General features: G+C 50.6%; 4 protein-coding genes across 4 annotated transcripts; 2 read left to right on the forward strand and 2 right to left on the reverse strand.

Moving 5' to 3' along the window:
- Nucleotides 1-54: 54 nt before the first annotated feature.
- Nucleotides 55-5,044, forward strand: BO87DRAFT_374501 (EF hand domain protein). The gene is made up of 6 exons (XM_025622796.1): nt 55-419; nt 549-703; nt 798-921; nt 1,007-1,195; nt 1,276-4,586; nt 4,641-5,044. Exons 1-6 carry the CDS (start codon nt 407-409, stop codon nt 4,668-4,670), a joined length of 3,822 nt encoding a protein of 1,273 aa, XP_025482284.1. The 5' UTR covers nt 55-406; the 3' UTR covers nt 4,671-5,044.
- Nucleotides 5,045-5,822: 778 nt separating this feature from the next.
- On the reverse strand, nt 5,823-8,917 carry BO87DRAFT_414135 (plasma-membrane proton-efflux P-type ATPase; the record flags this gene model as incomplete). Its single annotated transcript, XM_025626615.1, has 5 exons — nt 8,417-8,917; nt 8,121-8,351; nt 6,630-8,067; nt 5,970-6,569; nt 5,823-5,908 (listed from the first exon to the last, which is right to left on the reverse strand). Exons 1-5 carry the CDS (start codon nt 8,786-8,788, stop codon nt 5,823-5,825), a joined length of 2,727 nt encoding a protein of 908 aa, XP_025482285.1. The 5' UTR covers nt 8,789-8,917.
- An 851-nt stretch (nt 8,918-9,768) lies between these two features.
- Nucleotides 9,769-11,877, forward strand: BO87DRAFT_452823 (uncharacterized protein; the record flags this gene model as incomplete). Its single annotated transcript, XM_025628516.1, has 10 exons — nt 9,769-9,799; nt 9,855-9,958; nt 10,012-10,273; nt 10,330-10,360; nt 10,420-10,501; nt 10,558-10,595; nt 10,655-10,752; nt 10,838-11,232; nt 11,308-11,473; nt 11,572-11,877. 10 exons carry the CDS (start codon nt 9,769-9,771, stop codon nt 11,784-11,786), a joined length of 1,422 nt encoding a protein of 473 aa, XP_025482286.1. The 3' UTR covers nt 11,787-11,877.
- Nucleotides 11,878-11,968: 91 nt separating this feature from the next.
- Nucleotides 11,969-18,518, reverse strand: BO87DRAFT_395050 (putative RNA-binding protein; the record flags this gene model as incomplete). The annotated part of the gene is made up of 7 exons (XM_025625162.1): nt 11,969-13,126; nt 13,201-13,582; nt 14,858-15,944; nt 16,000-16,948; nt 17,002-17,248; nt 17,532-17,962; nt 18,240-18,518. The coding sequence occupies 7 exons, from the start codon at nt 18,516-18,518 to the stop codon at nt 11,969-11,971; spliced, it is 4,533 nt and encodes a 1,510-aa protein (XP_025482287.1).
- Nucleotides 18,519-23,964: the final 5,446 nt, after the last annotated feature.

Raw genomic sequence — 23,964 nt, forward strand, 5'->3', positions numbered from 1 at the left:
TCTGGTCGCCCAGTTCCTCCCTCCTCCTACTTACTCCTCCTGCTCCCCCTTCTCCCCTAATTTTATTAACTTCTGGGTTACTATTCCTTTTTTATTTTTTTTTTCCCCTTCCCCCTCGGACTTGTCCTCATTCTTCAGCTGTCGGACCTTTCCATTCCCCCTCTTCTTTGTGGTTTCTGGCAATCCTGCCTCGCGACATTCTCATCCCCCCCGTTTACTAAGTTCCCCTCAGAAGAGCTGCTGCTGCCGCCTTGGCCATCCATGCCCCGTGCTGTCTTCCACCTTCAAGGTTGACAGCCGTCTCTCCTGCTCTGCTTCAACACTCCCCCGTCCGGAATTTCTCGGTCAATTATTTGGCGCACAGCGTTTCTACGGAAGGGAGGCTAGCTCCTCCTGAGCTATAACAATGGCTGATAACGGTGAGTCCTCGTGTCCTGGCTGCACAATTGTCGCCCGCCCGAGCTCTCAGGGGACAACGGCCCAACCCCGTCGATTACGATGACGACCGAACAACGGAACTGACGGATGCTCTCTTCTCCCCCAAACAGCTCGGAATCTCAATCTCAACCTGACTCCGGAAGAGAAACGGGTCTTCTATCAACTCTTCCAGGCCGCCGATACCACCAACCTCGGCGTCATCACCGGCGAGGTCGCGGTTCCTTTCTTCGAGAAGACCCAGTTGGCCCCGGAAACCCTCGGCTTGGTATGTCGTTGCCTACCACTCTCGGGGAAAGCTTTCCCCCGCGCAATCGCAATCGGATTCGGACGGCTAACTGGATCATGGCGACGTGATATAGATATGGCAGATCGCAGACAAGGAAAATCGGGGTCTATTGACCCCTTCTGGGTTTGGTGTCGTCATGCGGCTGATCGGACACGCTCAGGCGGGTCGCGCACCTACAGAGGAACTGGCCTTTCAACGTGAGTGAACGCTGGGTGCTCGTTCTGGCCTCGATAGATCAAAGGATGAGAGCGCAACCTTTGCTGACATTGTTCGCCGTTGCAGCTGGACCCCTGCCCAAGTTCGAAGGGATCGTTGTCGATGCCACCCCGAATCCGCGTGAAGCAGGCACTACCAGCCCTACTCCGGGCGCAAACGCACCGATCCGGGTCCCTCCGCTGAACCCCGATGATGTGAACAAGTTTCTGTCGCTGTTTGAGAAATCGGATGTGTCCAAAAGTGGGGTACTGCCAGGTACATACATATGCCCCTCCAGCCAGCGCCCCGAGGCCGACAAACCGTGGACACAGTCGCTAACAAGATCATCATGACAGGCGAGACAGCTAAGCAGATCTTCGAGCGTGCGCGGTTACCGAACGAGATCCTTGGTCGCATCTGGAACCTGGCGGATAGAAGGCAACAGGGTGCTCTAGATGCTACGGAATTTGTCATTGCCATGCACCTCCTTACGTCCTACAAGTCCGGTGCGATGAGGGGAATTCCTCAGACACTTCCACCCGCTCTCTATGATGCTGCCGCTCGCCGAGGCTCTCTCCGCTCGTCGGTCGGTTCCCGTCAAGGTCTCGAGGTTCCTCCGGTGCCTGCGATTCCGAAGCAATTCACTGGACCCCAGCGTACGCAGAGTCCGATCAATAGGCAACCGTTCGGATCTCCTCTCTCCGCCCAAGCTACTGGTGGTGACTGGCTTATCTCGCCGCAAGAGAAGGTTATGTTTGACAACATCTTTGCTACGGTTGATACGGCCAAGGCAGGTTCAATTAGTGGTGACCAGGCTGTCGCTTTCTTCCTGGGTGCACAGTTGCCTGAGGAGACACTCGCTCAGATTTGGGATCTCGCAGATATAGATGCGGACGGACAGTTGACCAAGGATGAGTTTGCCGTCGCCATGTATCTGGTTCGCCTTACGCGTAGTGGAAAGGAGGCGCTGCCTCAGACATTGCCTCCCGCCTTGATCCCTCCGAGCATGCGCCGCCCTGGATCTTCGCATTTCGGCCCAGCAGCTCCTATTCCTGCCCAGGCGCCAGCCCCAGCTCCGGCTCCGGCTCCAGCGCCGGTTCCCACACCACACTCGGCGGCTGACGATCTGTTTGGCCTAGATGCACTTTCTGCGCCGGCACCGGCACCGCCGGTAGCTCCTTCCCAAATTCCGCAGTCAACCGGGGGTTCGAATGCCGCCTTCCAGACTCCTGGTTCCCCCGGCTCGAGAGCCTCTCCCCAGGCTCCCTCAACTACCTTCAAACCGTTTGTGCCGACTTCATCCTTTGGTCAGACCCTGCAGCCACAGATGACTGGCGCTTCAGCTGGTGCTCCGCCACCCGTTAGGTCGCCGCCGCCCCCAGCGGATGATCTTTTGGGAGACAACGACCCTGAAGAGTCAAACAAACTGACTCAGGAAACCACCGAGCTTGCAAATCTGTCTAATCAGATCGGTTCGCTGGCTACTGAGATGCAGAACGTCCAAACGAAGCGAACATCTGCCGAGCAGGATCTGTCGCAAACCTCGCAGCAGAAGAGAGACTTTGAGGCTCGTCTCGCTCAGGCCCGCTCGATGTACGAGCAAGAAGTGAAGAACTTCAAAGCTTTGGAGGAACGGCTCAATGCTTCACGGGCAGAAACTGGCAAGTTGCAGCAGGAGTATGCCTTGATCGAAGGAAGCCGTCAGGATTTACAAAACCAGTATAACCAGGTATCAGCAGCACTCAGCGCTGATCAGCAGGAGAACGTAAGTTTGAAGGAGAAGATCCGACAAGCCAACGCTGCAGTTGCTCAGCTCAAGCCTGCCCTCGATAAGGCTCGCTCAGAGGCCCGGCAACAAAAAGGTCTCGTCGCGATCAATAAGAAGCAGTTGGCAACTGTGGAGGGAGAGCGCGACAAGATCCAGCTCGAGATCGATTCTTTGTCCAAGGAGCAGCCTAAAGCGTCGGAGGAGAGAGTTGTCAGTCCAAGTGATGCCGCTCCTGTTATGAGCCCAGCCGAGTCGACGACGAGTCAAAACACCAACCCGTTCTTCAAGCGTACGGCTACTGGATCGAGCGAGGGCAATGCGCTATCTCCGCAGATTTCTGGCGATCAGCAGCGGGCCTTTGATAGCCTGTTCGGTTCCGCCTTCACCTCACCACCGACAACCGCTACACCACCGCCTCCAGTGTCTTTCCGGGCTGAATCTCAGCCCACGTCTGGGGTGCCCACTCCGTCAGTGTCTCCGCCTCCATTCGCTCCTGGTCCTGGGTTGGAGCCTCCTGCCCCGGCTCAGTCTAGGCAACTGACACCGGGTGTGTTGCCTCTTGGAGAGACCCATTCGGCGACTTCTTCGACAAAGGTCTCGCCCCCAGGTAGCAGATTTGGTGGTCAAGACACGGCCAGTCTAGGAACAGCCTCGCAGGCAGCAACCAGTGAAGTGGCAGGTCCTTCGTCGGCACAGCCCGCCACCTCTCCGTTTGATGAAAGCGAGGAATCAAAGGAGCGATTCCCCGAGATTCCAACCATCGCCGCAAGTGAACAACCTGCAGTTGGCGCTGTAGCACCTTCTGGAGATGACCAGTCTGCAGAGCGCAAAGATCTCAGCTTTGATGAACTGTTCGGCGGGCCAGCACATCAGCGCTCTAAGTCACAGAAAGAGAATGATTTTGAAGAAGCCTTTGCTGCCATGAAGAGTGGGCCTGGAGCAAGCAAATCGAACGGAGCCCCGGCCGCCCCTGAGTCAGAGTTTCCTCCCATTCGCGAACTTGACGATGGAGATGAGAGCTCCGACAGCGAAGCCCCCTTGGGCTTTGAGGATAATTTCACCCCCGCCTTCCCTCCACAGACTCAAATCGCCGCAGCACCCAATCCCGATTCTATTGAGCCGTCCCAACTGGCAGCGTTCCCCACTCTTGGCAATGCGGATACTGCAAGCCAGCCTCCTGCGGCGGAATCGCAGCCAAGCCCCCCAAAGTATGAGGACTCCGTTGAAAAGCAGGAGCCAGGAGACTTGCCACGCGAGTACAACGGACTCCTACCGAACCGTGAAGACCCAACCACTGCCCCTGATGCTCCACACTCAGTAGAGTCAAGCACAGGGGCACCGATTGTGGGTGGTGAAGCCCAACGTGACGGGACAAAGGAACCCGAGGCTGCTCCCCAAGGGGCCAAGGCAGGCGCGCCTGACTTTGAGGCTGCTTTCGCCGGCCTCAACCTTGCCCCAGCAAAGGAGGCCGAAGATGAAGATGACGATTTTGAAGCGCCTGATAACGCCAAAGCCGGTGTGGACTTCGATTTCTCATTCGACAACCCGTCAGCACAGAAGACCTCTCCCCATCAAGGTGCGGATGTCGCATCCTCAGAGTTTTTCAACTTTGACAAGAACGTATCTTCCTCGCCTCCCGACTCTGCTGCACCGCCTTCCGAGCCCAGCGCGAAACCTCAGACTCACGACTGGGAAGCGTTGTTTGCTCCTCTTGACAACGCCAATGCTGCTGCTGACGGAGCAAACGGAACGGGCAATACAGAAGCCAGCAAGGAACCCGGCTGGGCTCTTCAGACGGGCACCGAAGACGATCAGATTCTCCAGCGGCTGACAGGCATGGGATTCCCCAGAGAAGAATCCCTCTCAGCTCTGGAGAAGTTCGACTACAACCTTGACAAGGTATATTATCAAACCATCAATAGGGGAAGCTTCCGTGCTAACTGCTTATCATAGGCCGTAGACCACCTGACTTCCAAGTCTTGATTTGCATCCATAGCCTCTTCTATTTTTTTTCGATCAGTGCACATATTTTTTTTATTCCATGAGCCCTTCACTCGCTCCAAATGTTTCCTTCCCCCCTAATTCCTCCCACCTTACGTCCCCTTCCTTACTTTCCTTTTCCTTGACTCATATGTGATCCAGCTTGCATGTTGTTATTGCTGCAATGTATATCCCTTCTCTTTCAGCGGTGTGCGCCTTACCCACATCACAGTCAACTATATTATGATCTACACTTATCATCATCGCCCCGTGTAATTTAGGAACACAATTATTGGATTAGTTATGAAACAAGAAACGAAGTGCAGAAGAACAGCGGATCCATAAAGGAAGCAACGACCAAGGCCAGGGTAGAGCGGTCGGGGGCAATTACTATTTCTGTATACTGTACCTTTTGGTCTGCTTTTTCGCGCCTCCCTTGTTTTGTATTAATTATATTGCATAGCTCATGTCTGGCTAAGTAATCCCTAACACACTATTGTCATTGCTCAAAGTGAAACAACAGTTCATATGCTCGAGAATTGATCCATAGCATTATCTATTCAATTACCATCTGAAACAAGCCGTCTGATCGCTAGGGAATTTAGGTTTGGTCCGAGCTTCGTCGCCCAGCTGTGGATGTGGGTCTGACATTGACAACGGAATGGACATGCCAATATAGCCTGAGAGTAGTCTACATGTGATGCGGGTCATGAAGAGCGTGCAGGGAGCTTGCTTGCATGTAGATAACAGTTGGTCAAGTTGACGGCAGGTTGTGGATATGATATGTCTCAAGAGACGTATCATGATAGTACGGTATTGGTATTCTTCATTCTTCACTTACAAACACAGTGCGACGGTTCAGACAATATATATCTAGCCAATGAAGGTAGGAACTCCTGATGGGCGAGCCCTCATTCAGCAGTATTGATTGTTCACGTGTAACTCGGCTTACAATCATTATATGGAAACCTTGGCGGACAGGAGACCCAGGCGATGCATACGTAGCTCCAAAAAAGCGATATAATGGTTGGTAGTAACGAAGTAAACCTCTAATGAACGCAGTGATCCGTAATTTGGATGCGGTGATGATATACATGACTTCAGACCATGGTATTTGTCTTGAAACCAAGATAAACCGAGTTCGACGCATCCGCACTAGACACCACGGGTGACTTGACCACTCTCCATACCTTTCAGCGAGCTTGTCACATGCTGCGAAGATACACGTTGCATCATAACCACTGTTCATCATATTGAGTCAGTCCATGTATGTGGTCGCAAAAGGTGAGGAGAGATTCTTACTAAAATCTTCAATAGAACGTTGCTTAGCGGTTCTCACGGGACTCTTGCCATGCATGATGTTGTCGAAGCTCTTGGAGCCCTGTAGCAGATAATACAGACCACCCATTATGCAGAATACCCCAAAGGAGAAAACGTAGATGCGGAGTATCGTAGGCCACGAGGTTGGTCCACCAGCAAACCAGCCAAATACGCAGAAGCAGGTTGCCACGAGATCCACTGCTGCAATAGCTCCTATTAGTTTCCAGGATGGTCGTTTCGAAGCCCAAAATGCCCCATCTGATCGGGTTATGAAGATGAGCCAGTTCTCTGTCAGCGAGATTTCGAGGAACAAAACCTCATCTCGCTTCCCGTAGTCTTGCATTATGCCACCATTTTCCCCAGCAGTCAGAATTGTAGTGAGTGTAATCCATGTGCCTACCGCGAGAACAATACCGAGAAGGATTGACATCCCCCAAAGTTTGGGGAGGTTCCATTTCACAGGAGTCTTAGAAAATGGGGCAGTGTCATAGGCGATCGCCAGCGTCGCAATATCAGCAAAGATGGCGATGAACACCACAAGCTGCAGATTGAGGCTTTCGTTCCTGGTAGCTATCCAGAATCCTAGAAAGATCTCCAAGTGTAGCGACAGTGCAATCCGATATACCACGTAAGCGTACATACGGTGGAAGATCTGGCGCGAGGTCTTCAAAGCATCAATGATCGCAGACAAGCCAGGAGCGAGAAACACAATATCAGCCGCTGATCGCGCAGCATCTGAGGAACCTTCCACTGCAATTCCAGTATCAGCTTTCTTGAGTGATGGAGCGTCGTTGACGCCGTCGCCAGTCATAGCAACCAAATATCCGCGCTGTTGTAAGATGTCCACCACGTTGTACTTGTGCTCAGGGAAGACCTCTGCGAATCCATCAGCAGCTTCGACGAAGTCGTAAACTTCAGAACCGGACATTGTTCCTCCTCCGCCGAGCCCAAGGCGCTCTGCATTGTAGACATTTGTGCCCAATCCTAGCTGCCGTGAAGTTTCGCGAGCAATTCCGACAGCATCTCCCGTCAGCATTTTAATAGAAAGCCCCAGGGTCTGCGCTTCCTTGATAGTCTTTGCAGTATCATGTCGCGGAGGATCTGAACAAGGCATTATACCCAAGATCTCCCACTCGCCATCACCGCACTTTCGAGCCACGCCGAGCGAGCGGAACCCACGAGTTGCAAACTCCGCCACTTTGTTCTTGTATGCCTGTTCAATATCCTCCTGTATCTGATGATCCTGCTGGACTGTCTTCAGTACAAACAAAGGGGATCCCTTGACACAAGTGATTCTTTGACCCTGAGGAGATTGCACTACTGCCGTGACCTTTTTTGAGACCGGGTCAAATGGGGAGAAATCGAGCACCTTGAACTGCGGGAGCATCGTTTTGGCGTCTGGATACTCGTTTAAGGCCTTGAAGAAAGCTCTGTCGATGGCATCCATACCCTTCTTCTTTCTGGAAGCAGCTAAGCATGCTGTTAGCATAAGATCCTCAGGATTGACTCCAGCTACCGTGTATGGCTCTGTCAATGATAGTTTATTCTTTGTCAATGTGCCGGTTTTGTCAGAACAAAGTATCTCAACTCCGGCGAGTGATTCAATGGCAGAGAGCTTCTGAACAATCGCTCTTTTCTTTGCCAGATATGCTGCACCAACGGCCATCGTGGTTGTAACGACAGCTGGCAAGCCTACCGGAACACCTATCATAGTGATGGCTAGGGTGAACTCAAGGATAGTTGTTGTATTGTTTGAACGGTAGAATGACGATACCCAGACAACAATCAAGGTTATGACGACAAGAACAAGGAGGACAATACTGATACCATGGAGGACTTCAGTGAAATGACCGGTGCCTGTTGACGCAGCATTGACCAGCGCCGCAGCCCGTCCTACAGATGTCCAGTTGCCAGTAGCTGTAATGAGAATTCGAGCGTAGCCGCGCTTCACGGTAGATGATGCGTAACATACATCGCCTTTGTGCTTGTCAACTGCCAGCGACTCGCCCGTCACAGAAGACTGATCGACTTGAATAGGTGAATTGGTCATCACTCTGCCATCCGCAGGGATTATAGTGCCCTGTTGGAATGATCAGAGACTGTAGGCAGTAAGCGACGCCACAGGATCGTTACCTCGTCGACTTTCACTATGTCTCCAGGGACCAGTTCAGCTGCATCAACATCTGCCATCTTGCCATCCCGCAACACAACAGCCCTGAGCGCTAGCGATTTCTTTAGCTCCTTGACAATAGACCCAGCCTGAAAATCCTGGACAAATCCCACAGACGCATTGAGCAAAAGGAGGCCACAGATAACCCCTAGGTCTACCCAGTCTCGGAGATAAGCAGCTAATACGGCTGCAGCCTAAAAGCGTATATATTAGCGAAAAGAAAAATGATGGGATGATCCTCATGTCGTAGTGTGCGTACCTCCATAACAAACTGCACGGGTCCAACAAAGAATGACACGAATTTAAGTGCGAGGTTTTCTTTCTCCTCCTTCATCTCATTGGAGCCAAATCTTTTGCGACGGAGGATTGCCTCAGTTTCATCAAGGCCTGTCATGGGATCTGTCTGAAGTAGGTTATCCGCGATAGGGCGTAGTCGACCGGTTTGATGGCTCTCCTGTGTGTTTAGTTCCGCACCGCCATCCACGGACTCCAACTCAACGATGAGAGTGTCAATGTCTTCTTCTTCTTCACCTTCATCGTTATGGATGTCGGCCGGTACTTTCGCCTCTCTCGCTATCTTTTCTTCATACTCAGGCTCGGTGTCCATGTCCTTGGGGTAAGTAAAGGACATCACAGTCGTAAATGGAATGCTTGAAGGCTATAATCAGGACCGCAGTAATCACATATGAACGATAAGGGTCTTTGAGGATAGACGTAAAGGACCTGTTAGCCTATGACTGTAAGATATGGCATCCTCCAGAAAAATATGGAGGGAAAATGCCAATACTGGTATCAAGCGAACAGATAGTAATGGCCATAGGACGGAAAGGACGTCGTCAGGAGCAATGGAATGCTATAATTGAATCCTAAAAAAGGCAAGTCCTAATCAATCGGTACTTAGTAGTGGAAGGAACCACCAATATGCGACCAGCGTTACTGTATCTGGCGACAATCAGTCTGACAAACGCTACTATCAACTGATAGAGCGCTTAAGCCCAAACAAAGTAGTAACAGTAGCATCATGCTGATGACGCTAGTAGTGCTAGTAGTACTAAAAATGCCTGTTCCATATCGGTCTGTCAAGTGGTAGTAGGTGATGCTAGAGGTATCATCCCCACTCAAGTTAGCGCATTGATAACAAGAAAATCTCCAAGTATTAGTAGTGACAGCCTAAGAAAGTGATGATATCTACTCTTTGTCAAGATCAGAGTGAAGAACAGAACCGAGAAAGATGAAGGTATACAAAGAGGAGAGACAGGGAAGGACCAATGAGGACCACTAGATTACATAATCAAGCACCCGACGTCATGTCAGTTTCATTTGATGGCTTTCTGGTCATGGAGAACTTATACGTTCGCAGAGTCTTACTGATCAACACGGTGCCTGATCCTTAGTTAACCCAGACTGCTCGCCAGCTGTGAAGAGCTTGATCGCGACTGGTGCAGGTGAGGAAGGTGAGAGCCGTGCTGTTTCTAGTGTGTTGCGCACGGTCAAGTGATCTGCACCGACCACCGACTTCGAAACTAGAATGCGTCAACCCTGAGACGCGCCCCTCATCAAAACTATAATACGCACCCTCTATTCTTATCTGATCACTTCTTAACCAGAAAAATGAATAGGGAGATTCCAGGGTTCTACTATGGTAAATGACGTGGTTCTATCTTCATCCGGTGCATCGATCATTGACCGCTCAATAGACCCCGAAAAGAAAAAGTACTTCAAGATCCAGGCCAATCACAAGGCCACTCCAGGGTCGCAATACACCCAAGATACGGTCAAGCGGAAGCGCGTAGACCAGGAGGTAGGTGTTCACCCTTTTCATGGTCTCCTATAACCTACTTACCTTTTAAATAGAAGCGCCAAAGGAAAATCCATCTGACGAAAAGAGCCACGAAAGAGAAAATCAAAAGGGCTGCTTTTCTGTCAAACCCTCTACTGGGAGTGCAGAGGGAGATTGGTTCTGAACTTGTATCTTCCAGCATCCGACAAGAGCAGAGGAGCGTGATTTACGCAAGCCAGCTTCGTCGAAACCAACTTCACCAATTCGAGCCGTGGCCTGATGAGTATACCATCAAGCATGTGCTGCGCAACAAGCGCTCAGGCATCTTGATAGCCAGTAAGCTGTTCCCTACGTATAGGTTTTTCCACCGATACAATCTCACAACTCAAAAGGTGGCCATCGTGGTGGTGAATCGTCTGTTTCGTAAGCTCAACCTTCCGTCCTGCGCGGTCGTGTATCCGGCAAGCTAACCGCCAACCAAGGGTATGCTTCCCGGATTGCGACCAAGATAAATGGACATATAACCGCACGATGGAGCGCGTTCTTTTCAAAGAGCCGTACAGAGTATATCTACCAGCCTCGGTCCCTATCACAAACACACACTAACTAGCTTTCTACAGCTATCCTCCGTCTCACTAAGCCATACCGGCTACCTACTGTACGAATCAAAGACAGCATCCTCCCATCCTGTGATTGCTAGATAGCTGACAGGATCAGGGCGACGATGGATAGCGGTCCGAACGGCGACTCATTTCTGGCGCCGCGCATGCTGCCGGATCCCGACGAAGGTGGAGATTACCGGTGGCCCACGTCGTGTACGTACCTAAATAGCAAGCCCGTACTTTCAGTTATTGCACCACAACGATCAAGCTTGCTAACTTCCGACCTATTACGACACAGTTTACCATCCAATCCGTCTCCGCACATCATCATCCCTATGGTGTTCATCCGCCTGTCCAACCGGCGAGATGCCGCTTTTCGCCGTCGGAACCTCAGACGGCCTATACACACTAGAAGGATTCGGCAGCTACTGGGCATTATCGAAGAAGTCCTTCCCTAACGACATACTAACAGGAAAGCCGATCTTACAACGCCGAGTGGACTCTTCCCATGCTATCGTCACGAGTGTCGAATGGCTCTCATCCGATGTAATAGCCGCTGGTCTCAAAGACTCGACTATATTCCTCCACGACCTGCGCAGCGGAGGCAGCGCAACCCGACTCCAACACCCTCACGCAGTTACCAAGATGCGAAGAGTAGATCCTTACCGGATCGTCGTGGCGGGTATAAACTCGGTACGTGTTCCACCCACACACCGGCATATACCTTGACGAGTATTGCATCTGACACAAAGATTCGAACTACAATAGCTCCAAATGTACGATATCAGATACCCGGCCAACGGCCTTCAACGCAATCCACAACCCAACAAGAAACACCACACATCGACTAAGCCTTATCTTACATTTGCGGACTATTCGCCTGAAGGAATACCGGATTTCGACATCAGCTTGGAACTTGGGCTCCTCGCTAGTGGTGTGTAACCCTTTTACCTCTACCTTCCCCCTCTCTCTTCAGCTATTCTACCTATCCCAGGTGGACGATGCCAATGATTCACTGACAATCCACTCTAGCATCCGACGAGCGAAAGATCCAGCTCTTCTCTCTCCGTACCGGTTCACAAGTCTCGTCACCATTATCAGGGTATCAATACGCGAACCCCATTTCCTCAGTCTGCTTCGAGCCCGGAGACGGTTCCCTACATGGACCCCAAACACCTAGCTTATTAGTTTGCGCGCAAGCTACGGTGGATGAATGGATCTGGTCGAATACGCCAAAGACGAAATGAACTCATTCATGTGGCCAAGAAAAAGAAGAACAATGCTCTATTCAAATGCAACGCTCATTGGGAATATAACTAGAAATACATGAGTCAAGAATGGATGAATGAGCATGAACACAAAACCCAGATTGATTCCAGATTGCATGCGTCACAATTATATCCCATCCATCGCGGAGGCAGGGAGGATGTTAATCCAACCCTCCGGCCAACCACTCGCCAACCTCGACGCCTACTGTCTTGGCCAACTCTCCGATCCAATCACCCGAGACATTGACGCACCATTTCTCGCCAGCATCCGAGGTCGTGTTACCGCTACTTAACCCTCCTGACCCGAGCCCCATGCGACCGCCGCTATCGCGACCTGCCGCTGGCACCACGAGCCGTAACCGACGTAATGTAGCAAGCTCCGCATATATCGCATCGGAAACGGCCGCCAGTCGGATAGGATTTGCAGGGGGATTGGGGTCAATGGCATGGTAGATAGCGACCAGTCGCTCCAGCGGGAAAGGACGGGCTGTCAGGATCGTGGACGGACCGGTGATACCGGCGTTGCCGCCCACAGCTGAAGTAGTGGCAGAGGAAGTAGCAAAGGCAGACTCCAGAGTCGATTTCGTGATGCGAGTCTTTTCTCTTTTGCCTTTCTTGCTAGGGGTTGACGGGCCTCGGCTCGCCTCCCGACTATCCTCCGCCTGCGCCCGGGAAAGCACCTTCAACCGTCGCCGATGATGGGCGCGTTTATTCCGCGCAGATAAGGAAGAGGAAGAGAATTTCGAAAAGAAGATGGTATCAAGTCGCTGGGGTGTATGCGAGGCAAGGTATGCGGAAGTCAAGATCAAGGTCGGGAAGTAAGGTAGGGAAGGAAGGGGTGAAGGGGCCGAGACGACGGACATTGACGGCTTCGACAGGGAGCCATTTGCGGGAGCGGTTTCTTCGGTGACAATGTGATGTACAAGAGCGCCTTCGCCTTGATGGCGGAATAAAGCACGGTTTTTGACCAGAAGTCGCGAGAAGTCCCATTCGTTGCTTCCTCCGGGCGGGATATCGCCGTTGGTAATAGGAGCAACGAACTGAGGCCAAATCTTCTCACATATCGATCTGAACGTAGGAATCGAACTCGCCGTAGGCCCAACCAGGGAATCATAGATAGCGGACACAAAATGCGGGTATAATCTCGAAGCAGCCCCGTCGTCCAGACCACTCACGACCGGCGGCCCAGCATTCAAGATAATAGTAATCGCCTCTTTGCGCGTATACGGCGGAAAGCTAATATGCGGAACGCCGGCAGCCTGAAGAAACAGCGGCCGCGGACTAGAGCTGAGAATAAGGACGACAGACAGGGACGGAATCTGCGGAGTAAACAATCCCCCCATTAGCAAGGACTCCCCACCAACAAACCGAACTAGAAAAAACAAACACATACCACTTCTCCCAGCCTCGCCAGCGCAGACAACAGCGTATGCGGAGCTTCACGCTGCTTATCTATCCCATCCAGAACCAGCACAAACTTGCCCTTGTCATTGCTGCTGCTGCTGTTGCTGTCCGACAACGAAGCAAGACATTCGCCCAGCAGCACAGCCAGAGAGCTAACATGCTCGCATCTTCCCTTGCCGTATTTCTCCCATTCGTCGCGCTTTCCTAGCGCTTCAAGAGTTGCCCAGAGGATCTTCGTTAACAAGTGACGGCCGGTGATGCATTCGGGACTCCGGACAATAGCATGTGGTACTTCGAGGGCGGCGAGGACATTGCGGACGATGGTCGTTTTGCAAGTGGCGGATATTCCGTGCACGACTAATGTAGATGGGCTGGAGATCCTAGGCTATTCAGTCGCGTTATATATGTTAGCTGTTTAATCGGGGATGTTCAAAAGGAATTCGGAGGATCTGGGGGAGAAAACATACGCCGAGAAGACTGGCGAGCTGCCTGGTCTGGAGCTCTCGACAAGGCCATTGTTTGCTGAGCGACCGGCTGATTTCTGATGGAAGCATAGATATGAGTAGTAGGGCCCTTGAAGGCCTATGTATTCCCTGGTCAAGGTTCAAGAGAGTCGGAGAGGCGTAGAAAAGGAGAATGGTAAACGTGATTTCTCAACTCGAGGTTTCGGCTTTCGCAGCGATCAATGAAGAGAAACGCGGGTAACGGTCATACACAGTCACGTGTTCCATACATGCTTTCTACCAGGACTCTTCCAAACACATCTGGTACTGCAAATGCGAAGGAGTTTTCGATCGAGTAATACTTTTAGAAATACAGCAAGAGCAATGAATCACTAAATAACATCTTGATTGCCTAAAATATGGGTACATCTAATCTACCGGTACTGCTGATGGAACAGGGGGGAAAGGATGTAAAGCATCAGACACCGCAAAGCTGGTTATCCCAACATGCAATCAACGGAGTGCAAGATTTGCGCAAGTTGGATCCAAATTTGAAAACACAAGGGTAGTCATAGGCATCATTCGCAGTCTGTTCCAACTTTACCATCCATTGCTTCATCCAGAAAATCAAGAACAGCCGCGCCAAGCGAGCCATGCAGACAGGCAAAGCCTTCTCCCGATGCAAGTGTCGAGATAGCAGGATTTGGTAGATAGAAACAAAGAGACACAAAAGAAGAGAGGCTAGAAGCACAATTGGGAAGCGAGGACAAATATGAAACAGCAGTCTCTGCTCCTTATCAGACCAGTAGCTTGGTCGACGGAGATGAACTGGTGGGCAAAAAGAAAAGAAGGCAAAAAAAGAAAACATGTTGGATAAGAAGTAAAAGACATTCAAAAGGTATGGTCGTCAAATGGGTGCTAAACGAAGCTCCAAGGCATCGAAAGAATACAGGACATCAAATGAAGTGCAGTAAATGGCTTTATCATCGTTTACATCTTCTCATCAGATATGATCCGGATATGCAGAAAGATTGCATAGAAATAAGATCTTGTCTTCGTATCGGGAATTCTGGTCTTTTCAGTTTGCTGACAATATGTCATCGGGGCCGTGAGTCATGAAGATCGTAGCGTCGTCGCACTATGAGTACAATTCAATGAAGAAGGACGGGTGAACCAAAGCGCTGCGTAATGAATCAGAAGTACGCATACAACTGACTTTGAGCACCAAGATTGCCGTTGGCTTGTGGGACAGCTGAAGCAAAAATAGCCTCGCTAGGTCCACCAGACGGAGCGTTGGAACCTGTCGTGGAGCCAGCGGTGGGAACAAAGTTCTGATTTCCAAACTGGGAACCGACTGGGAAAGGGCTGTGTTGATACATGAATGACTTCTGTGGTCCTTGAAGGGGACCCGGAAGCTGGGCGGAGTTCATTTCGTTAGGCGTCACTTGCCCGCTGGTTGCGGCACTTCCCCTTCCTGAGCCTTCGGATGCCATCATCTTACCAGCAATACGACGGCCATGGGGGGTTTGACGGATAGAAGGCAATATAGGACGGATGCAATCAACAATCCGCGCTCGAGTCTCAGCATCGGCAAAGTCCATGGCTGTTTGCACCACATAGTTCGCAAATGAGTCGCGGAGCATCTTCTCAAGTTCGGCTCCTGCCAGCATCTCATCGATCATCTGACGCCGAATTTGGAAGTCCGCAGTACGAAGGCACTTCTCAATGACATTCGAGCTGAATTTCTGCTTGGACAGGGCGGGGATGTTGCCTCGGAAATTCTGGCACAAGGGCTCGGTGAAATGAGGCTCAGCAAGGTCCAAAATATATTGCACAACGTAGTTTCCGAAAGGATCTTGAACAAGGGCAAATGCGTTTGCAGTGATTTGAGCAATGAGGCGCGCTTTTTGATCACCAGACGCATGGTCAATGCATCGTTGCAGAACGCAACATCCATGGCGATGAGTGCCGACGACCACGCAGTTGGCACCAACGGCATCGTAGATGAATTGAGCGTCCTCAGCAGAGAGACGGTTGAGACACTTTTGGATCACATGGTTTCCGTTGAGATCCTGAACCAGTTCGACAACATGGTCCTCTAGCGAATGAATGACCGTTTGGGTTTGTTCGGCGGTAGAGATAAACTCGATCATCTTTTGGAGCGCCCTGGTACCGTGCTGATTAAGAGCAATCTTAACGAGCTGATGAGCAGCGTTGTTGATTAAATCAGTACGCTGTTCATCATTGGAATATTCAAGCAGTTTCTGGCACAGGTAATTGCCAAAGGGATCTATTTACGGTCAGTGAAAGCTCTTGCGACATGGGTTTGCGAATGCCAAACAAACCTGTCATGAGTTCAACCACATGAAGGCGTGTTTCCTCAAAGATCATTTGTACATGCTCCGGATTACGCTCTTCCAATTTTCTCTGCAGGTATCTGCAACCGTGTTGGTCCTTGCAAAGGCCATACAACTCGCCTTTATAATGCTCAAGCGGGAAGTTGGTGAAGCGAGAGAGCTGAGCGCTATCGTTATCGCCGCTGCGTCGGGAGGTAACGCTTTTGGCCGAACCTTCAGGCATGCGATAAGTGCCATAGGGAGCATACCCAGTAAAGGGAGCTGCGGCATTGTAGTTCTGGATCTGACCGCTGACCTGCACTGGAGCGCCCATGTAGGCTTGAATACCATACCCATAGAACGGCGCCTGGAATGGGGTCAAAGTAGTTGGTGCGACAGTACTGCTGCTATTGGCAGGTCCGGTGGTGATTGGGGGACCGAAAGGTGTGGCACTAGCTTGCAGAGTAGTCTGCTGGGCCCGGGTCCCCTGCAATCTCGCTTCATCGCGTTCAAGCGATTCCCTTTGTTGGCGGGAGTTCACATGGTCCACAGCAGGAATCCGACCAAGGTTGGCATTGTGTTGAATCTGTTCGGCATGCGTCTTAGGAGGAGTGACGGCGGGATTGAAAGGCTCGCCTTTGACTGTGGGCAGATCGTTGGTCGAGTATGAAGACTGCAAGGATGCAGGTCTGCTGGAAGCAGTAGCTGTCAGGTTTTCAGAATTGTCCTCGGCGCTGTAGAGCAGGTTCGCCTCCAGCGAATGCCTGGCAGCATGACGAGCAGAGTTCGAAGAATGAGCATGATTCTCGTCATTTTGGTTACCAAGCTGACGGAACATGTTCAGAGCGTTTTGTGGCATGCTCTGGTGAGTAGTGCGGTGCCGACTGTGAGTGTTCCAAGTCTCGGGGTTGGGAGTACGTGAATTGGCGAGGTCCAGGGCGTCCGAATTCGCAGACAGCTTGGCCTTATCATTAGCAAAATGTAGCTTTCGCCCGTCTTGTTTGAACTTACCAGGCCTGAGTCGTCTCTGCGAGACAGGGTCGGGAACTTGTCGTCAGTGTCGGTCAATTTAAGGATACTCTTGAAGTCGGGTGTTGGAATCCTGTCCTCGTCCTTCAAAGTCGCCCGGTCGTCTTCGTTATGAAACAGATATTTGGAAGCATTGAATGACTCCAAACCAGACGAACTGTTGAAGCCCGATAGGGTCGGACGGATCTGTGATCCTAAGCCTGTAGAAGGCATCGAGTAGCGATGAATACTGAGGATGTTATTAGTGAGGGTTGGCTGAGTAGATGATAAGGTTGATAGTAGCAAGGGCTGGGGTTTGAGCTCAGTTCAAGTAGTGTTGAATTGAAAGAAGTGAGGGTAGTGTGAGATGTGAAGAGAATGGGAGATGAGGATTCTTGGGAAAAGAAAGAGGCTGCGGCCCTATTTATGCACTCTCAACAGGAGCGAGTGTTGCAGCACGCCGGACCAGGACAAAGAGGCTGATGAATAGGAGATCAAAGGAGGGCGCAGGGAGAACAATAAGATTTACTTACGATGGGCCTGGACGGAATGGTGAAGTAGGTTCTTGAGTGAAGTCCTCCTTCTCTGAGTTTCTCCGAGAACCAGGAACAGAGTGAACGGAGAAACGATTGGTTGGTGTTTGAGCAGAGTTGTGATTCACCTGGCTCGGCGGAGTAGTGACCTGAGCAGGTGCAAAGACATTGAAGAAACCGGGAGAAGAAGTAACACTTGAAGTTGAGAACCGAGTAGGGCGGGTGAAAGCAGGATAGCTGTTCTCACGGTACTCTGGGGGTGTTGTAGGTTCGCTGACAGGACCAGACATGCCAACTTTGGCTAGGTTTTCAGCAATGCGCTCCAAATCTTGCTTTTCTTTCTCATGTTGCATGTCTAAAAGCTTCATGTCTTCTTCAAACCTCCTCCTTTGTTCCCTCATGTACTCAATGTGCTGGCGCTTCTTTTCAAACTGTGATGGTGTCAGAGGCGATTTCAATAGTCTCAAATCATCAATAAGCATGTGAACGCATGTCTGAGCACTCCACAAACTGAAGTGGGTCATGGTGAAGCCATTCTTCCAGTGGATCCTCAAAGATAATCGAAGCAACAAAGATAAGAGTGGAGCACCAAAGCAAACCGTATCCAGGTAGCACAAGACAAGCGAAGATCTCAGCGCTAACAGAGCAAAGACCTCATGTATAGCTGGGTATGTGCATCGGGGACTTCAGTGACGTGGCTAAGCTTACCGATGAAAGCAGATCCAGATGATCTGGAGCCGGGAGCTGAGAGCTGCTCCCGAGATGGTTCAGATGACTCCAGGAAGCAAGCTTGCTGGAATCGGTTGTAAATCGGCGCTGAAGATTCCCACGGACATCGCCCGAGGGTCGCGAGAAAGCCGAGACGAAATTGGAGTGGCCCGGGGAGAGCGAGTTATAGCCGGGGAAAGCGGACTCCGAAGGAGGCGACCTTGGGGAAGGGAATCGCAGCTCATCGAGGCGTTCACTAAGTCCGTTCTTGAATGCCATGGTGGGCAGATTGTTCGGGACGGAGAGCACACTGGACTGATATCATCAGCAAGCCATAACGAGTCAGCAGTCAGCTTATATCAGGATGGGGGGTGGACAGTGCGAGGCTTAAAAAGGCAGCGATAAGACGATCGTCATCCTTTGGGGCGATTGCAAGCAAAGCAAAGGGCCGAGGATAGAGTACAGGAACCAAGGAGTTGGGAAGGATGAGTTGGTTGGCGGTGTGCTGCTCCAGATAACGGGCAATGTACGGAGTAAGGGGACCCAAGAGGGGCTGAGGGGTGATTTGGCGGAGAAGATCTCGGAAAAGAACAGCGACTTACACGCAATGAACGCCTCGAGAGTTTAAATTCTCAGGAACAGAGAGAAAAAAGACTTTTTGCTGCCCACGATTTTTGTGTGCACACAAGTAAGGACCGGTTGATGGGGGGAAGTTGAGAGCCGTCCTCCCGCCTAGCAATGCGTTCCTGACGGTGCGGAGATCAATGATGGTGGTGGAATCACAGGGCGCGGTGGTCGTCGGTATTGCTTGACCCTACGCTTTCTCGGGGGTCGAGAGCAGCGTGGACCAGCAAGGAGGATAACGAGCGAACGAACACTAAGGAGATGGGGGAGAGGGAAATAACAATGGAGAAGGAAAGATAAATTGTTGTACAGGGAGCTCTGGAGTCCAAGAGGGAGAGGGAGGAAGAAGGGGGAGGGGAGGGGGGGGGGAGAAAGGCGACAAGAAGAGTGGGAAGCGAGAGGGGAAGAAAGACGAGGCGTGGGCGGCTGGGAAAAGCAAGCGGGGAGCCTGTAAGTTGTTTAGTTGCTAAACTCGACTCGTTTTGGAAGCGGAGCGTGAAAGCTGCTTGGGAGGATGGGCGCGATACTACTACTAGTCTATCTACCCCCTTCCCGACAACTTTCCTGGGACTGAGCTCCCCGGTCGTCTGTCTCTAAACTACCCTGTCAATCCATTTATTAAGTGCATGGGCGAGAACGTAGTCCCCCCTGGGACTAGCCGTGGACATGGCAAAATCAATTCCAGTATTTACAGTCTCTCTGACTCTTTGTTCCGCTGTGTAAATTGCATCATCCCTCTTTCTCTTTCGTTTTCCGACCGTAATCTTCAAGTAATTCTACAACGTTTAGCCTTAGTTCCTTTTCTCAAGCTCCAAAAACTTGAAGATCTCCGAAGGAAAGGGAAAAAAGAAGTAAACTGCCTTTGTACGTACCAAGACCGAGCGCGTCAAATTTCTACCAGGCGTGCGTGATGAAATACGAAGCTGGTAAAATTAAAAAAAAGAAAAGAAAAAACAAAGAGCCCGTTCATCACCCGTTACGATTGTTATTAATCAAATCCCACCCCTCCCGAAGCTGGTGAGCTGTCTTCCTCTGATGACAACCAACTCTCTGGTCGATCATTTGCTTTTCGGACGGATCATGAATGAATCGTGACCTCCGGCCCCGTGATTGGAGCTTAGATCTCTGACTTAAAATGCTACTGCACGACTTGTTGCGTTGGGACCAGTAGTAGCCCCTGGGTAGGTACAGTTATTCCACCCGGGAATTGGGTTTGCAGCATCTCAAAGAACATGGATGGATTCTTTGTCCGGTTTTCTTTCTCGCACTCTAGCTTCCCTCTTCAGGGCCTGGTATCTTGATTATTGAGTTACTCGAGCATGGCAGGAGTTCTCACGATCGCAGATCAGCGTCAACATAACTGATGATTTAATGATGTCCTCCCTGCTGGACAGCGGCGCAAGGAGCATCCCCTGTTGGGTGTGCTGGTCGAGAGCGTGGCCTCTGCAAGTGTTTCTGCATCAGGTGGGGACACCGAGTTGATTAGGGACGAAGGATGTGACGGCGGATCACGCCCTAGCCACCGCACGTACCTGGGCCAGAGCATACCCTAAAAGACGAAGTTGGGCTCACAGATCATCTACCTACTTTGTCTGCTTCATCGACTCCGGACTCATGGGCGAGTAAGATTTCCGGGGCTAATAGCGGCTGCGGTGCAAGTCATAGTTTCAACACTATTATTATATTATTATTTCATTTCCTTACATCTTGTTTTCGTCTTCTTTCAGTTGCTAAAACTTTGCCCCCCAAATGGAAGGTTCCTTCCTTCGGCGATTAGATAAATGTCTTGTGTTTTAGGTCTTACTGGCGCATGGATCTGCGACATTATTAACGATCGAAGGCTAACCGAATGGACTTTGTATGTATATTACTATGATTACGGGCTTGCTCACCTTCTTCGAGGGTAGTACCAGAAAGTCAATATTTACGGCTTGCCACGCGCGTCCCAAAACGTACGTGACGGACATTGTTTGGTAGGTTGGGGAGGCCGGTAACCTCCTTTACCATCCTTGGCCCGATCCCTGAGGAATCGCTGCGAATTTTCTACTGGTGCCACTCGTGGTGGGCTATTTGGTGTGAACCAGGGTTCATCGCCGGATAACCTAACAATGAATCCCAAGCACTGAGAGTGCGGTCAGCCAGATTTCCATGGGTCAGTCAAATCAACGTAATCTCCGCCCAGGTGATCTCGACCGATTCAACGTTGGGTGTGTGTCAGTGTAATAAAACCTGGCGGCAAATCGCCGTGGATTTGAATACCCATAGACAATAGTAATTAGGGTAACGTGACTGTCTCATCGCACGGACGATGGCCAATCGATCCCGATGCGTGAATCCCTCCATGTCAAGTCGAACGGCCCTGGGATGACTGACAGCTGCTGATTGGTGCGGCAGGAGAGAAGCGGTGTACAGCCATCCAGGGAACACCAGGCGATGCTGATCCATCCGTCTTCGATGGGAGGCTGTCTCCTTGAACAGCCCTTTCTGGTCGGCTGCCGTGATTTTCTACAGGACTCTCCATTTCGGGGCCTGAACCCAACTGGAAATGTCCTCACGCTGGGCAGAACCCAGCCTTAGGGCCATTTGTGGGGTATTCTAAATGCTTCGCGAACCGTAGTACAGAGCATAAGACAGGTCGATGATGGGGCCGTTACGGCATAGGAACATGGTAAAGCCCCCGGCGGTGGGGTCAAAAGATTAGTATTCGAAAATTTGCGAAGTTGAATACTCAGCATGACTTTGCTCTGCCGAGATTCGTTCGAATGGGATAGGATGATAACAGTCCTTGCTGGTGATGACGATCCTAAATTGTTTAGGTATCGACCTAACTAGTCGCTTGTTGGGTACTTCGCATGAGTCATCTTTCAGACAACTTCGGAAGCTAAGCACGACGGACCTATCTGAGGTCGGCAGATGAGAGATGAGCCCATTAGTAGTACCCACAATATCCAGGGACGAAGTTCGATTTTATGCTAGCCACTGTTGAACCACTTACCAACCACTGTCAACACCCTGAATGTACCCCTCCTTCTGAATTAATGGTAGTTTCAGTGTTGATGATTCCGTCTGCTGGAGAGCATGAGAAAGCAAGACACACCTGGATGGAGCTCCGAATGATGATAGCGTTTAGTACTTCTCTAGCCTTGAACTGACGAACTAAGTCTCCGCGCTACTGAGTAGTTGGTCTGACGGTCATCTTAAGCGTGATGTGTTTCAGATCGGTTCGCCACCGCCAACGCAGGGATGTTCGCGTACGGTAGGTATCTGACGAAAGTTGACAGACTAAGTAGGAAGAATTAAAAAGGCAGGAAAATTGTATACAAATCGGATTAAGCATACCATTTTTTTTGCCAGTAATTCAAGACTGCGGTTGACCTTGTGATCAAGAGATAAATTGCTAGTCTGCATGTCACGATCCTCAAGGAAATACTAGATAATCAATCATCCATTTCCGTTTACCGATTGTTAGAGAACGGTAATTTTACCCCCCACCAAAGGTAAAAATCACCTCATTATTCCATCCAATACACTGCACAAAGTACTGTACCTACAGGATAATACCTGCTAATGGCCCCCATGTCCGATGGCTGCAGGAATAGGTCCGAGGGTCATGAAACAGCGAGCCGGCGCTTCTTGCTAAGAGCTACTGCGCTCATGGCCCATGTCTTCTGGAACTGGCTTGCGTGTGACTCTCCATATCTTTAGTACTCAATACCACTCACCCACTCACCATGAACGTCACTGGGCATGTCTACGCCATGAATTGATAAGACTGTCGATCTCACGTGATGCTGTGAATGGTCCGATATGGTACTTTTACTTCTGATGGTGGATCCATCCTTTGGAGGGGCGTTTCGCCGCTCCGCATTGTGCTTTGGCTACTTTGTATGTGGTTGCCCACTAATCGCCGTGCCTGAAATTCATCGAATGGAAACCTTTCCGATGGAGAGGTTCGACTGCCAAGTGGCAATGGCTTCTAAAATTGCGGTCAAGAGAAAGCCCACCGCCTCAAAACATACTTTGTACACAGTAGTGTCTTCTCAAGTATCATCTCCCCACATGCTCCGCAGAGGACTGAATTGATCTGTCGCCAACTTCTACCCACGTTTCAATCTCATGAGCCATTCCAATTGCCTGGAATATGCAGTCTGCATCCATGAAGCCAGTAACAGCTGTACTCCATACACCTACTCCAACCAATTTGGTACCGGATACCTCCAGCTCCGAAATGGGCAAAGGCAATTATCCCCTGAAGACTGGACATGTTGTTGCCCAACCCCGCAAACTACGGAGGTTAGCCGACATTGCAGCCAAAATTGCAGCCCTGCTTTCGAAAAGAGAACAATGGCTCCTAATGAATGTAGCCAAGATTTCGGCCCTCTAGTGTTCATCCGTTTTATCTTTATGGTCGTCGTGAAGTACTCAAAACGGTCCTCACATTATAGCAGCACCTCTAACAGTAGCTGCGGATGCAGTTTTCTAACTGTATGGTCATTGATTGGGGCGTCATTTGCTGGCACCTGACTATCAACCAATCTGACAGTATGGCCTTTAGCTACTGCAGCCATATGGGAGAGCTGGTAGTCCGTTACCATACGACAGAAGAAGCTAGAACCAAATGAGTATTATCCCAATGCACCGCATGATTGGTATCCCTTGCGGGAATTTCCGGGATTCCCGCGACATTTTCGATGGTGTTCTGTCAAGACCAGTCCACGGAGGTCACGTATTCACCTGACGTGCTCCCACAGTTGGAGCATGGCGATTCCCTGCAGACACAGACTTGAGTTGTACAAGAGCACAGACGTGTTGGTCTGCCAGAATTCTCCGTGTACCGGCATCTTCGACTATCTGTGGAGACAGTATCCTGGCTAGATGCAGCTGATATAGCTACTACTCGGGGTCATGCCTGATAAGCTAACAGGACCTTGTCACCCTTCTTCTTCTTTTTTTTTTTTTTTTTTAAAAAAAAAATGTACCAACGGGTAGGAGATACCAATCGTCAAATATGGATTTGGCATTCACGCATATATCACCTGATTCTGCAGGTGTATCTGGCAGGCTATTCATATTTCAGGCATCAATGACGCTCGGATGAGCG

This window comes from Aspergillus neoniger, assembly GCF_003184625.1.
Source record: "Aspergillus neoniger CBS 115656 unplaced genomic scaffold BO87scaffold_8, whole genome shotgun sequence".
Lineage (NCBI taxonomy): Eukaryota > Fungi > Ascomycota > Eurotiomycetes > Eurotiales > Aspergillaceae > Aspergillus > Aspergillus neoniger.